The following is a 15,426-nucleotide window of genomic DNA, read 5'->3' as shown; positions in this document are numbered from 1 at the left end:
AGTCAAAAGGGGCCTTGTGGGAGCTAGCATCATGAAGCTGACAATTCCCACAGTCCATGCACACACTAAGGTGAGCACTTCTAGCTCACATTTGAGTTGTGCTCATAAAAAATGAATGTCTTGCAAGCATGCTTCAAACCATTTCTCTAAATGGCTCTTGCAGGCTGATGGCTCAAAACTCCTAATCTAGGGGTGCTAAGGAAACAACCCAGAGGCTGAGACATTCCAAGTAGTGCCTTGTGTTGCTCCTACTTTCCCCATGATATTGCAAAATAAATATAATTCCTCCATACCTCCATTTCCTAATTTCTGCTTAGGTATTTTTCCACACCTTCTGTATGTTCACTACCAAATTTCAATGCTCACTGGGTGTACAGCAATTAATTACTATGCACTAGCTAAACCTTGACTTCTTCCTTGATGCAAACTCTTACTGGAGGTAACTGCAGTCAATATGGATCATGCTTCCACAAAATCTGAAGAAAACCACATAGATTTACTTTCATGCCACTCTACGCTAGTCTCATAACAACTTCTAACACTAATTCTATAAAGAATAGCTTTCTATGAATACCATCCCTGTACTACTTACCTGTATTTTTTAGCAAGGGTATCCCTCTCTGTTTTCTGGTTTGCAAGCATTTCATTCAAAGTATCTTGTATCTGAGACAGCTTTTGTATATACATATCTGTGCAATATTTTGAAATAAGCAAAATTATGATGGCAATAAGCAGTAGAAAATAATTACAGTAATACCATTTTTAATGTAGCAAACACACAACCAATGTATAGAGATACTGTAGGAGCAGTACCTTATACTATCATGATAGCTCTTTACAATTGACGTACTTTTAATTAAATTCTTCATAGAAAGAATGAAATACAAGTTTAACTTAAAGAAAATAGCTCATACTGGAAAATTTTGAAGCACAAGTACTTTGTCTAGGAAATTAATAAAAGAAATGGATACATTAAAGAACTGCCCTATAGATGATAAGCACTAAAAATTTTGAAGTTCTTTGTGTTGCAAGGAGCAACCTAATGACAATTACACTGAGGCTACACAGTCTTACGAAGGTGCCTAAAACTTTTATTTTTGAAGTATTATAAAATACTTTAATGAACCAAGACTTTTTCAAGTTACATACAATGGTAAAAGCATATCTATCAAGTTTTACATCATTTCAAACTTGTATTATAAAATAAAATGATCAATTGTCCCTTTCTATTAGCTGTATTTTTCTAAATTAAGAAGAGCAAATATAAATTCCTCTTTAAATATCCTATCTCTTAAGACATATAGCATAAGGGAGGGCAAGAAGTCATGACCAGTGGATACCACTGGGCTAATTTGCTACATGTGTAATCTAATTCCAGAGATTCTACAACAGACAATGAGAGCTTTCCATAATCATGAAAAATGGGAAATTACAGTCTTAAAATTGGCTTTTATAAAATGTTTCCCTAAACCTGCTTTGCAGTACAGTATCTACCAGTACTTACTTAGTAATATGTACATATTGCTCTTATTAAGGCAGCTTTATAGCAAATTTGAATCTGTTATTTACAGTAGGTTTCACACATGAAAATACCTTGAAATTTTATTCTACATTTTGTCAATGTACTTCCATGTTCTTGTTCAGTCTTGTGCCTCTTCAGTGGTAATGACTATGACTTAATCTATGATGTGCTATAATATTAATGCTTTTGTCAGTAGTGATAATAGATCACCATGTTCCTTTTTCTCATACTCCTAAACAGAAGTCTGATAGTTCTGTCTACAAGCTTCTGCCTGTTGTACCATCTACCTGTTTGTCAAACATTTTTCAAGAAAACATATCTATTTTAATTAAGAGTTCATACACCATAAATTTTCATACACTATAAGTCTGCATAATTCTATATTTCAGACTTAAAGGGATAGATTTCCTTCTAAATATGATTTGAAAGCCCCACCCTATATTCAGGAAAAAAAAATTTTTAAATCAAACCCTTTTTTCTATCAGGAGGCAAAACTGTTTCATGGGCATGAACTGCTCCAAAGTAAATAGCCCTGCGTACAAAGCAAGGGCAGCTCAGAAGAGAGGCCGTTGTCAAAGGTATTCCTGCAGCAAGCCATGCCACCAGCAAGCTACTCCACTTCAAGAGTTATGGCACAGACACTACAGACTCCAACTGCTTCACAGGAGCAGCAGCATGATCTCCTAAGAAGTCACTGTCACTTAGTAGGTCTTGAGATTAATCTGAACTGAGATTTGATAGCCTAAAACAAATTACACCTCTGGGCATCAGCTTTTCTGAAGCTGTCCATCATGCACAATATCTGTCTTAAAGAATTCTTTTTTCTCTCATAAACTATTTCAGGCTCCTGTAAGTCCAGTCACAGTAGAATGAAAATGCTGCATCTGCTACTTTACATACAGACATAGCTGTTCTTGATGATGGAGGGGCTCGTGTACTTGTAACTGAATAATGCTGCCAACAGTGGCCATTCTTATCTAACGATTCCTTTTATATAATTCGGCTGACTTGAGACACGTGCCTCCAAGCGGCACGCTTAGCTTTTCTCTCAACTGGAAGTATTTCAGGAGGTACACTTACCTCCGAGATACTATTAAGATCTTATTCTCTAAAGCTGTATTTTTCAAAGGAGATAATCAAAATATATTACGTGCAATAACATTTTTTAAAAATTATATTACAAAAGATATTTACCCCCTAAAACTAGTCAAACACTTGAATTTATGTGTACCTGCATCTTTGGAAGTTCTCAATTCAAATAATAACAATTCTTTCTGCTTCTTTTCTGTATCATGTAAGGCAGCAACAGACTCCTGTTAACAAACATGAAATGATGGTAAGAAGCAGAGCCAAGTGCACTATAGAAAACAGGCCACAATACAGGGCCTGCAGTTTAAGTATTGGCAGACTCGAGTCACTGCAGGCAGGGAATTACTGCGTAAAGGCAATGGGGCACTGGTAGAACAGACACACATACTGCCAAAGGCATGCTCAGCAAGTGGCTGTCACAGCCTGCTTTTGCCCAGGCACATAAACTAGTCCATGCTCAGAGTCCCACCTCTGACCACTCTGCAAGGATTAGACAGTGAATTTCAGCATGACAGCATCACCTAGACAATATAAACACAGCCTGATTGTTTTACATTACGATAAACAGTTTCTAAATACCTTCATCATGAGGACAATTCATTACTATTTCAAAAAGAACCATTCTGGAAATGTGATGAAAAGCCTGAGGACTCATGACCTTTTTTCTATTCATATAAGCAGTAAGAAATATAATCATTGAATGCTGTTTGCACAATAAATGTAAATGCACAAGAACCATGAACAGAGAGAGGTGAAAATAAACACATATACATGCAAAACACAACTTACCAACTATAAACCTTTGCATTATGCTGAGTTTACATACATTCTAGTAGAGTAAATATTTACATTATATTTTTATATTATTGTATTTTTATATATATTTTGTATTATTCAGTCAGCAAATGTCACTATGCAGTACTACTATGCAGTTTAACACAACTCAGTTACCTACACTTACCACGGTATATTTCTCATGTGGCTCCAAAGCTGCATCATCATTTTTACAGCAGTCATAGCAAGGATGTTTCGATTTCCTCTCTCCATAATTAATTTAAAAAAAGAAATTAAAATTAATTTGCAGGAGCATAATATGTTACAAAGATGCAATGGTAGATCATACCATAAAAAAACCCACTTTGTCTTGAGATCAAATTTAGGTAGCATAAGGAAAAAAAGCCTTTAAAGCTTTTTAAATCTCCTGTGAAGGGAAATATGGATAAAAACGAAAATTTGAAGACCTGAATATGTTCTTATACCTCATTCTCTCAGAAAAAAAAACACCACTCATATATCCTATTTTCTGTAAGTAAGTAAATAAATATAATTCCAAGTTAATAGAGTTAAGTAAATCACTGCCAGGCAATACGCAGCTACACAAAACAGCACTATTTGAATATATTTTTTTTCTTAAGACTACAGGGTAATACTGTGATTTACACTACAAAACCAACATACCAGTAGCTTCAGTAGTCAGAGCAGGAAGTACGGAGTCCATAGCACCATAAGACTTCAGAAGTTCTTTCATTTCTTCATCATAAGCTTGATCCAAAGCACTTCTCCCTGACCCATCCCTCTCACAGGGATTTGCTCCATGCTGCAGTAGAATCCTGACTGCCTATTATGTATTTATAGTATTTGTATTGTGATCATTCTTGTTGTGGTCTAATAATACATGTGTTGTATCAAACATAAATAACAAATAATACAGGTAGAAATAAGATGCTCTAAAACCTGTTACTAATTTAAACAAATCAGATAAATTAGCTATTTTCAACATAGATTTCTATCTTACATTTCTAATTTTTTCCATTAAAATACACAAATAATTCACAAATTATCATTAGTCTTACCATTTTTACGTTATAAAGGAATTACAGGTTTTTTTCCTAATTCCAAATAACTTGCAAGTCTGCTTAATTCTCTAAAATTCACATCATAAAGTGTTAATGAGCTCAGACCTTTGATGGTAAAGAATTTTTGTATGTCTGATTTCTCAATTGTAGCATTTTTCTTATTTCTCACACTCAGAGTACAGGTAAGTATGAGAAAGTATCAGAAAGAGAATACTCTCTTGAAGTTCAGAATGTTTGCTGCTGGTTTTCCCTCACAATACTGAAAAATAACATACAAGTTCGCAAGAACCCTAATGATAGTTTGGCACCAGGCCTGTGAAATCATCCCCTTTGATGTACCATTGTTCACAGAAAAAGATAAATGTGATGAAACAGTCCTTCTGACAGAAATAGAAGTACGTTTGAGCCAATCTGGTGTCATCTTCTTTACGCTCAGCTCCCCAGAACTCAGTCTCCAAAGGAACATTTTATTTATTTCTGTGCAGTGCTGGGCCCCACAATTTAAGAATGATGTGAAGGTCCTTGGATGTGCCTGGAGGAGGGCAACAAGGCTGGTGAGAGAGCTGGAAGACATATCCTGCAAGGAGCCAGTAGGGGCTGTGGGCTTGTTCAGTTTGCAGAAAAGGAGGCTGAGGGGTGACCTCACTGCTCTCTACAGCTTCCTGAGCAGGGGAAGTGGGGAGGGAGGTGCACATCCCTCCACCCCAAGATCCAGAGGTAGGATGTGTGGATATGGTTCAAGGTTGTGCTAGTGGAGGTTAAGAATGGACATCAGGAAGCATTTCTTTACTCTGAGAGATGGTCAAACACTGGAATAGGCTTCACAGAGAGATGGTCAACAGCCCAAGCCTATCAGTTTTTAAGGGGCATTTGGACAAAGGGACATTTGGACCCTTAACAACAGGCTTTGACTTCTGGTCAGCCCCAAAGGGATCAGGAACTTGGACTAGATGATGACTGTAGGTCCCTTCCAACTGAAATAATCTATTCTATAGATTCTATAGAACTATTCTATAGAATGGTTTGGGTTGGAAGAGACCACCCAGTAAAAAAAAATTGATTCATTTTTAAACAGCAGGCCTAGGGTCTCTAAAAAACGATTTTTTTTACAGTGAAGGTGGTGAGACACAAACCAGTTGCCTGAAGAAGCTGTGTATACCCCATCCCTAGAAAAGTTCAAAGTCAGGTAGGACAGAGCTTTGGGCAAGCTGAGCTAGTGAAAAAATGTCCCTGCTCATGGCAGAGGGCTTTGCAGCATGTGCTCCTCTGCTTAAGCCATAACCTCCAGGGGCAGCTGTGATCACAGAATCATAGAATCGATTGGGTTGAAAAAGACCTCCAAGAGCATCAAGTCCAACCCTTGGTCCAACTCCAGTCCATTTACCAGATCATGGCACTCAGTGCCACAGCCAATCTCAGTTTAAAAAACTCCAGGGATGGTGAATCCACCACCTCTCTGGGTAGCCCATTCCAATGCCTGATTACTCTCTCTGGAAAGAATTTTTTTCTGATATCCAACTTAAATTTCCCCTGGCAGAGCTTGAGCCTGTGCCCTCTTGTCCTATTGCTGACTGCCTGGGAGAAGAGACCAACCCCCACCTGGCCAGAACTTTCCTTCAGGTAGTTACAGACAGTGATGAGGTCACCTCTAAGCCTTCTCTTCTCCAGGCTAAACACCCCCAGCTCCCTCAGCCTCTCCCCATAGGGCTTGTGCTCCAGTCCCTTCACCAGCCTTGTTGCTCTTTTCTGGACCTGCTCCAGCACCTCAATATCTTTCCTGAACTGAGGGGCCCAGAACTGAACACAACACTCAAGATGTGGCCTCACCAATGCAGAGTACAGGGAAAGGATCGCTGCCCTGGTCCTGCTGGCCACGCTGTTTTTGATACAGGACAGGATGCCATTGGCTGCATCCACCTTACTCTGGATTTTGGGGGGTGAATGGCATGAAGGTGGCCAAAGACTGAAATCCAGGTATCTTGCTGGTATGCAAATATGACTAAGTACACCATCTTACTCCCTTGACTAGGGACACTTCTCAAGGTTACTCCTTGGGACGGAAAGATTCCTTGCCACAACACAGTCTCCATGATTAACTGCATGTTAAACTTTGAAATCTTAGCTAAGTGATAGAAAGGACTGATTGTGCACATACAGGCCTTTAGGCATAAACTGATGACTGAGCCTGGGACCAAGTCTGGATTTAGTCATCTGAGATGGAGTTTAGAAAGCTAGGGGGTCCATTCTGGACATCATGACTCAACAGGAGTGTCCTCCTTACAGTTTTGACCTTGGCCTCTATGCCGTAAATAATCAATACCTTCTCAAATAACTGTCAAATCTTGTTAAACAGTTGTCACATTTACCAGGGAACTTTGCTAACTCACTGTTTTCTATCAATAAAGTATATTGGTTACTTCTTTCTCACATGTGAAATTCATCTCACATCTGCAGCAGGGTTGGACTAGACAATGAAATGGAGAATGCTCCATTTTTAGTATCATTTTTAAAAAGCCTGAACCTGGGAGAAAACCACAGGAAGTCTGTGAATTTTTATGATCTGTCTGCTGTACTAAAAAAGTCAACTAACTGCACAATTTCAACTGTCATTATTGAAAAACATTTCTTTCTCAAATTTGGATCACTTTAAAGAATCCTACTTTATTTCCTAAATGCAAATAATACTAAAATTGTATCAGTAACTTGAGTGAAAAGAGGATTTTGCTCTGCTGACCCTCTGCAGGAAATCAGCTTCAGGAAATTTTTTTGCAAAAGAAAAACGTACCTCCAAATAATTGCCAGAAACAGCCTTATGTATTGGTAAAACACCCTGCAGACTTTTGCTGTTGACATCAGCACCTGCTTCCAGTAATTCCAAGATCACATCAGTAAATCCCCCACTGGAAGCTTTGTGAATTGCTGTCCAACCTAATAAAGGCAAGACAACACATAGAGCATGCATCTGATTTGGAAAGATCCACACAGAGCACTTATTAGAGATTGTAAATTTTGCTGCATTTAAGATAAATCTTACACAAATAATCATCTTGGAATGCCAAGGTTAACGAGTTTCCGTAAAATTCAATTTACCTCAGAGAAAATCCAGTATTAAGCAGAAAGAATACTGCTTTCTTTTCCACTACAGTACTAAAAATAATAAAACAAACAAAATACTGGAGTAGAAAAACTCTGAAAGCTCAGAAGCACATTAATGATGGTCTGATTCCTAATCTCAGTAGCATTTTATAGTACTAAATCTGCCAGGTATCTAGAATAGAATACCAAACATTTTAAGGGTATGAAAACAGAAATATGTTATACATTTAGGTAGAAAATAAGAAAACATCATCTTGTCATCTGGTTTTGTCCTTATTTCTTAAGGAAATAAGACCTGTCTGAATGTGCTTCATGCATGTATATATTCATGTGCACAAGCATTATTTCCCCCACTCATCAATCAAGTGTAGTGTCTGAAAACTTGTTCTTCAGCAGAGATGCAAGACCCTATGAACACCCCTACTGAGAAAAAGTCTGCATTACCTCCATGATGAGACACAAAATTCACCGATTGCACTTACACTTGTTTAATAATTTCCTCTCCTTCTCAAAATTTTAAGTAAAGAATCCATATCTGTACTACAAATTATGCAAAATTGTATAACAAAACAAGCCCATAGGAGAACAATTTTCAAACCTTGATAGTCCTGTTGATTGACACAAATTTCAGATGATAGTAGGGTCTTCACCAAAGACAAATCTCCTCTCCTAGCAGCAATATGCAGCTGCGTTTCCCCTCTTTTATTTCTCCTAATTTTCTTCTTTGTTCCAGATCTTGAATTAGAGGTACCACATAGAATTACATCTTCTTTTCCAGTAGATTCTAAATGCATATGGGACATTCAATAGGAAATATTTTCACAAAAAATGTTTAACTATAAACAGAGAATTAAACTTCGTAACTCATTTAAATTACTGTAAATGTGTGCAATACTGTTACATTAATAATGCAATAACACATTAACTGACTACATCAAAAGGTTAGAAGGTACTGTGAAACAGATCTGATAATAAACAGACCCTATATGAAAAAAGTTAAAGTTCAAAACTAGATGACTTAACAAGGGTGCAAGTTCATGATGAAAAGAAAGGTTAACAAGGTTGAAGTTCTATACTGTATAGAGGAAGGGAGTATGTTAAGTTTCTTCATGCACTGCTTTCAGGCTACCAGGCACACCTCCTGAATATATAGACTACACACATAAATATATTTAAGAAACTATATAAAACAATTGCAATTCTTAATTCTGTATCAGGGAAAAGATACATGTATGTACATCCACACATAAGTATACATACAGGTGGGTGAATATGTATCTAAATAGATCTATAAATGCATAAGGTATTTTTACAGCTCTGATGTGACCAAGTCCTATAGACTGATTACAAATCTTTGATTAATGTTTAATGGCATACATTAACTAACTTTAAATTAAACCTGTGCAAGATTGGACCCATGATTTTAAGTAAACTTGATTTAATACTTATTGGTTCACAGAGCAAACAACATCCACTTTAAATTTTATCATGGGGTCATAAGACAGCTTCTAATGCTGAATCTTCAGGTAACAGATGTATTGAATTGTAGGAGACACAAAGAAAAAGCAGATTTACAAAGTACTGATTATGCATGTAGAGTAAGGACAACTACCTCCTCAAACTGCTATCAAAAAGACAGGATATATCAATCTTCAAAAGCTGTACCATGTATGTTAGCTTTTTCAAAACTCCTGTACCTGCTATTATAATACTGTGCTGTCAAGATTTTCTCAAAAGTTCACAGTGTTCTTTCTCTGTTTTCTTGAAAAACTGTAATTCATTCACAAAGCCTGAAAGTGTATGGTTTAAAACGAGCATTTTGCAACTCTTATCCATGGGTTTCTTTCCAATTATTTCTATGAACAATTAGTTACTGCATCATCCTCTTCTCATCAGACAAGATGTTTCCTCAAATATTTTCAGTCAGGAGTATGCATTGTTATCAAATATATTTAATGATTTGATAACTGCCTTTCTTCAGGCTCCTCCTGCCTTCTGAACAATTTGCTTTTTCAATGTTTCCCTCAAGGTGAACTACTGAGTCTGTCATCCAAGACTATTTGGAAGAACATGAAATGACATTGGAGACAGACATAGAGTGAGGATATATCCATACTAACTTGAACTATCTTGTTCATGTACTGCTGCAGCCAGACTATGGCACGGAGCTCACTGTAGTCAAACTGAGGAGGTAAAGACCTATGGCCAGGGCCTAAGGCCTGGCTATGTCAGCATAAGCTTTAGAACTTTGCATGAGCGTGATTTTGCAAAATGCAACCATGAGCAGAACTACCCGACTGAAAGGGTAAGATAAAACCTGGAAACCAGCGCTTCAGCACACAGCAGTGGTAATCAATGACCTTACAAAGGGACTGATGGATGGGTGGTGGCGTAGCTGCTTGAGTGATAAGACTGTTTGTACAGACCATGTAAGAACAAGTATAAGAAATAGGTAACTGAATGAATAGCTGGATAAGATAACCACAAATTGAACTTTGTACCGATCTGTGAAGGATATACAAGATAGATAAATTCAGTACTTCCTTGTTTCAGGGCATAAAACCCCCTTGAATTTTTAGATGTCAGACACGTGCACGGACATGCAAATTCTCATGTGTGCCCCAGGTGAATAAAGGTGTGCTTTACTATACAGTGCACACTGTGTAGTGGATTCCTTTCAATCAGTAAGTTGTTCAAACCTGTCAGAAAGAAATCTTTGCACTGAGGGTGCTTGGCTCACACTGTATTGGCAACTAGAAAAGCTCAAGAGTTCATTTTTAAAATGAAAACTGAGATTCTAGAGCACACAGAGGCATCTCACTATTAAAATACTACTCCAGTCTGAGACCTACTTTCCATAAGACAATGCATTGTATTTTGTGTAAAAGCTTCTGTGTCTGAACTCCCAAAGCAATCATCTGCTTTCTGGTTCTTCCTTTTCTTCCCCTTTGATTCATGGGAGAATGTCCCAGGGACTGTTTAGAGACATCTGAGAAAAAAAAAGGTACACAACAGCCCATTAAGCTAATGACCCTTAGCAATATTGGCTGTCAGTGAACAGAAATAATTGCAAAGTTTTCCAGTTAAATTGCCATGCACAACAGTTTGCTTCATGGCTGTTAGGAAACATTTGCAAAAGCATAATGGGACACTAGTATGTGAATCAAAATACTGGTTCTCTGTGGGATGCATTGCCAGGTGGGTCATGAGCAGGAAAGATCCAGATCTTGGCAAACACAAAGTACACTCAGCACAGTACAAAGACAAAATGAAGAGATTACAGTAACCAGCAATCAGGTTAGATTAGGCTGACATACCTAAACAACTTCAAGGACACTGTCCTTCAAAAAGATTTCAATACCTCAACATTGGTCTAAGAGCAATTATTTCCATAGATTGAACTGTAAGGAAAGAAGCAAGCTGTTTGTACCTTCCTTATGTATAAGCAGAATAGGAGTGTTGGGAGCCTAGTAAGTGACTGGCTGTAGATGACAGCAACTCTGTGTCATTTGGAAAGAAAATATTTTTATTCAAGAATAGAATGATATAAGGAGAGCAGTGGGAGACAGGAACAATCAGATGAGATACAAAGACTAGTTAATGAAGAAAAGTCATGAGAACAAAAATTCTGAAAACACCACTAGTCAGAAAACAATCCTATCTTCCACTTTTTTTCTACTGCAATCTGAATGTCATTGTCCTGGACTCCAGAATTACTAAGACCTTCAATTGTATGACACATTATACTTTCTTGCAACACCTCTCAAATGGCAACACTCTTCTGGTGTTAAGGGAATCATTCAATTTTATCTGAATAACATTTTACCTGAAAAATCTCTTTTGAGGAAAAAAGTAATCCGAGGAATGCTATTCCAGTGGAGATCAAAATAGACATATGTTTAGAATAAATTTTTTTATAATCATAATTGTATATGTAGGAGGAAAAAATAGAAATAAAAAATTCAAAAATACATTAATGCACACAGACTTTATTACAAAGGTTCAGCAGGAATATAGGAGCTACAAAAAAGAACATCTATAGGAAAACGAAACAATTCTATGTTCAATGTTTATTCTTCCAATAATTAGCAGTGGATTATGACATGTGTTAGATATGCCACAGATTCTTTTCCAGTGTGACTTAAAAAGGCATTCCTACAGCAGAAATTTGGAAATAGGAAAGATAATTACTGACACTGCCAAGAATTGGAGAGCACCTACTTCTTTCTTTCTCCCTTCAGCTTCCGAAAGAGAATACACACTTGCAATCCAGGAACTCAAGAGAGCAGGAACTTAAGAAGGGTTGAAAACAAGCAACCAGCCAAGATGGGAAGAGAGAACAGTCATCTGTACCACTGGAGGCAGAAGACAAGCAGACTCTACCATAAAGAAAAGGATCAGGAGGAGCTTCCCACAGTTTCTTGAGGGGTTTTTGTCATGTGTAACACGACACTGCAGAGACTGGCTGATGGCTCCTTAATTCAAAATCTCCTCTCTTAGCAGCAGACTTAAACATGCCACAGCCCACAGTGGCCCATGATTGTCCAATAGTCTTAATTCTACTTCTAATCAAGACTTACCTTGTGGCACACTTTTGCACTTATTTCCAATCAAACAGCCTCTTCTGAACCTTCTGCTAATTAAGTTCCCAAGACTGCACAAGACTCACCTTTTCTTTAGCCATAATCACTGGCTAGAATTCAACCATGTCCTTACAAACCCATAGGAGTTAACTACAATAGTATCTCCCTATACCCAGCCCAAACAGCAGCAGTGAAAGCTTGGCAACTCCTAAGATTTAAATCTAATCCTTGAGTCACCATTTTTTATCCTATGGATCCTTCAAAATTCAGACTTTATACCAGTTAAAAACCAAATTTTATCCCTAGCTCTAAACCGTACCTCACCCATCAGGAAGTCAAGCTGTGCCCCATCTTCCATTTAGACAACCAACTATTGTGCTTCACATCTTTGTTTCAAATTTAGAAGTTACTCCAGCCCAAGAAACACGTGGACTTAATTATCTTTCACACTTTGCCAATGTACAGCAGCTGTGGAAGCTAAGGAGTGTTCACTGGTACTCAGGCATCAGATAGTGAAGCCCACAGAATTACTAGCAATAATTAAAGAAATATTGTTCAAGAGATGTTCTGAATTTCTCCATTTAGTGGTGATGCTATGATAGAATAGTTCTTTCCTACCTGATTCTGAATATCCCTTGGATTTTTCTATATAACTCATAAGAAGTTTCCTCATAGATGGGTTAGAAGCTTCTTCTAATGCAGACCTTCCCATCTTGTTTTTTAACAAGGGATCAGCTCCATACCAAAGTAGTAAACGTGCCATCTAGAAAAATAAGTTTTTCAGATCATTTTTCTTCTGGCAGTATTATCCATATTCCTTATACAGGCTTCTCTCTCATACTTGACAACATGAACAACTAAAATCAAATCCTTCTTTATTTTAGTTCATATACCCCATGCATTTCCCTAGATGCATCATTGTCCTATAGTCTTACTATTTTCTTTTTTATCCATTTTTCCAGTTACTAACCTGATGCCATTTTGTCAGCTTATCAATTTAGGACATCACAGAACATGCCAAATTGAAGGGATCCCACAGGGATCATTAAGTCCAACCCTTAGCCCTGCACAGGACCATTCCCAAGAGTCACACCAAGTGCCCAAGAGTATCATGCAAATGCTTCTCGAACTCTGCCAGGCTTCATGGTGTGACCACTGCCCTGGGGAGCCTGTTCAGTGCCCAACCACCCTCTGGGGGAAGAACCTTTTTGTAACACCTAAACTAAACCTTCCCTAAATTAACTTCAGGCCATTCCCTCAGCTCTGTCACTGGTCAGTATGGAGAAGACATAAGTGTTTGCCCTTCCCGTCCCCTCACGAGGAAGTTGTAACTGCAATGAGGTCTCCCCTCAGTCCCCTCCAGGCTAAAAAGACCAAGTGCTCTCAGTCCCTCCTCACATGGCTTCCCCTCAAGGCCCTTCACCATCTTCATTGCCCTGCTTTAGATGCTCTCTAATGGCTTTGTATGTTGCTTATAATGTGGTGCCCCAAACCACACACAATATTCCAGGCGAGGCTGCTCCAGTGCGAGCACAGTGGGACAATCCCCTCCCTCGCCCGGCTGGTGATGCTGTGCCTGATGCCCCCCAGGACACAGCTGGCTCTCCTGGATGCCAGGTAACACTGTCGATATCTACTTTAGAAAAAATAAATTGAACTCCAGATGTGTCTATTGTGACTCCCGTGACTGCAAAGAGAAGCTTTGACAGCCATTTCAGATGTAAAAGAGCTATTTGACCAAATGAAACTCATTCAGATGGTTTTATTACACCAACATTATGATATTTTTACAAATGTAAATCCTCAATTTGTTGTTATTCAAGAAATTATCATGCTAGCAAAATGCTCCATCAACATTTGCAAAATACTTTTTAATTACATAGGAAATTTACAATCTGATTATTTAATTTCTGTGGGTAACCCTGCAATCTTATTCCAGCACTAGTGTGATTTTACTTGTACCTCTGCATTTCCCTCTTCAGCCTATCAGAATTTCAACCTGAACTTGACTCACATCTTCACCCATGTGTGCAAGTCCCTCATTACTTCCAGATTGCTAACAAGAACATTTTTAGTGAAGTTTTTTCAATTCATACATGCTCCTAACAATAGAGTAAAATGAAAAGGTTTCAATTCACAACAACAGCCCTCTTGGGTTTCAAAAGTTGTCCCAAACCTTTGGATTTTTTTCAACCAGTAATGTTGAGAACTATTTGAAAATCTTTCCTATACTTACCCTTTTTCCTGAAATAAATTATTTTGACATACTGCAGGCACAGAAAGGGATTAAGTAGTAGATGAAAGCTGTGTTTCCAATCTACAGTAATAATTTCATGCTGAGAAGGAAACTTTGAAAAAGCAGCTTCAAACACCATGTTACCAAAAGCTGTATTGTGAAATCATTATTATTATTTTGTTGCTAGTCAGAAACCACAAAAATTAAGTCTGACAGACCACTGCAGCAAGACAAGTTTACCATTACTGAGTAAACAGAGATGGAGTAAATACAGGACCACCAGGTAGTACCATTCCCTCTGTACATACCAGCTTGCATAACTCTAACTCAGCCCTATGCTAAATGATGTTGGTGTGTCTGTAGTGACCTAGCTGAGTGTTCTTCCAATATCATTTTAGTTGCTGGCTCCTAAATATTACTTCCAGAGATGCAGAGTTCTTCATGCATAACTATGGACATGGTGTGTTAGGTACACTCACAGAACTCAGAAAGAAATATTTCATGAACCTGCAACAGTCTGTGATGCACAGCTGAAAATCATTCTTGGGGCTCTCAAGTCTCAGAAAAAATTGTTAACCACAAGTCCACCCTTCCTCTTTGCTCCAGGGAGATTTGTGGGGAAACACCCCATCTCGTCTAAGTTGTGAAACAGAAAAGAGCAAATGTTTAGGGACAAAACTTATTACACTCCACAAAAGATATTTTAAAAATCTTGGAAATCAATAAGTATTAGAAAGAAACTGCAAGCAGATAAACAGAACACACAGAACTCCTACATAAATTTGGGCCACCCTAGGGATACGCAGAGACACGACAGGTGGAGGCAAGCACTGCCAGACTGAAAGAGGATCCACAATTCAGACACAGATTTATGAAACCATAGCATTTGGCAACAAGTCTTACAACTAATTCACATACATTATTCATTTAACTTTCAGTTTAAGACCATAGAAAATATAAAGCAATGTCTTCATAACCCCCCATGCTATGTGTTGTGGCAGCATGCCATACATGCATGATTACAAAGTCATGCAAAAAAGTCAT

The 15,426-nt window shown here is 38.0% G+C and overlaps 1 protein-coding gene across 1 annotated transcript in view; it reads right to left on the bottom strand.

Annotated features, from left to right (window-relative positions):
• ANKRD31 (ankyrin repeat domain 31) overlaps positions 1–15,426 on the bottom strand; it is a 59,434-nt gene that overhangs the window by 20,181 nt on the left and 23,827 nt on the right. The window contains exons 13-19 of the mRNA XM_071581537.1: positions 12,765–12,909; positions 8,162–8,347; positions 7,253–7,395; positions 4,070–4,229; positions 3,573–3,652; positions 2,754–2,835; positions 593–689 (exon numbers count right to left, since the gene is read on the bottom strand). Of these exons, the coding sequence (XP_071437638.1) occupies positions 593–689; positions 2,754–2,835; positions 3,573–3,652; positions 4,070–4,229; positions 7,253–7,395; positions 8,162–8,347; positions 12,765–12,909 (893 nt within the window). The remainder of the gene's footprint in view (positions 1–592; positions 690–2,753; positions 2,836–3,572; positions 3,653–4,069; positions 4,230–7,252; positions 7,396–8,161; positions 8,348–12,764; positions 12,910–15,426) is intronic.

Source organism: Pithys albifrons, chromosome Z (assembly GCF_047495875.1).
Source record: "Pithys albifrons albifrons isolate INPA30051 chromosome Z, PitAlb_v1, whole genome shotgun sequence".
Classification (NCBI taxonomy): Eukaryota; Metazoa; Chordata; class Aves; order Passeriformes; family Thamnophilidae; genus Pithys; species Pithys albifrons.
This window is presented reverse-complemented; position numbering and strand designations above follow the sequence as displayed.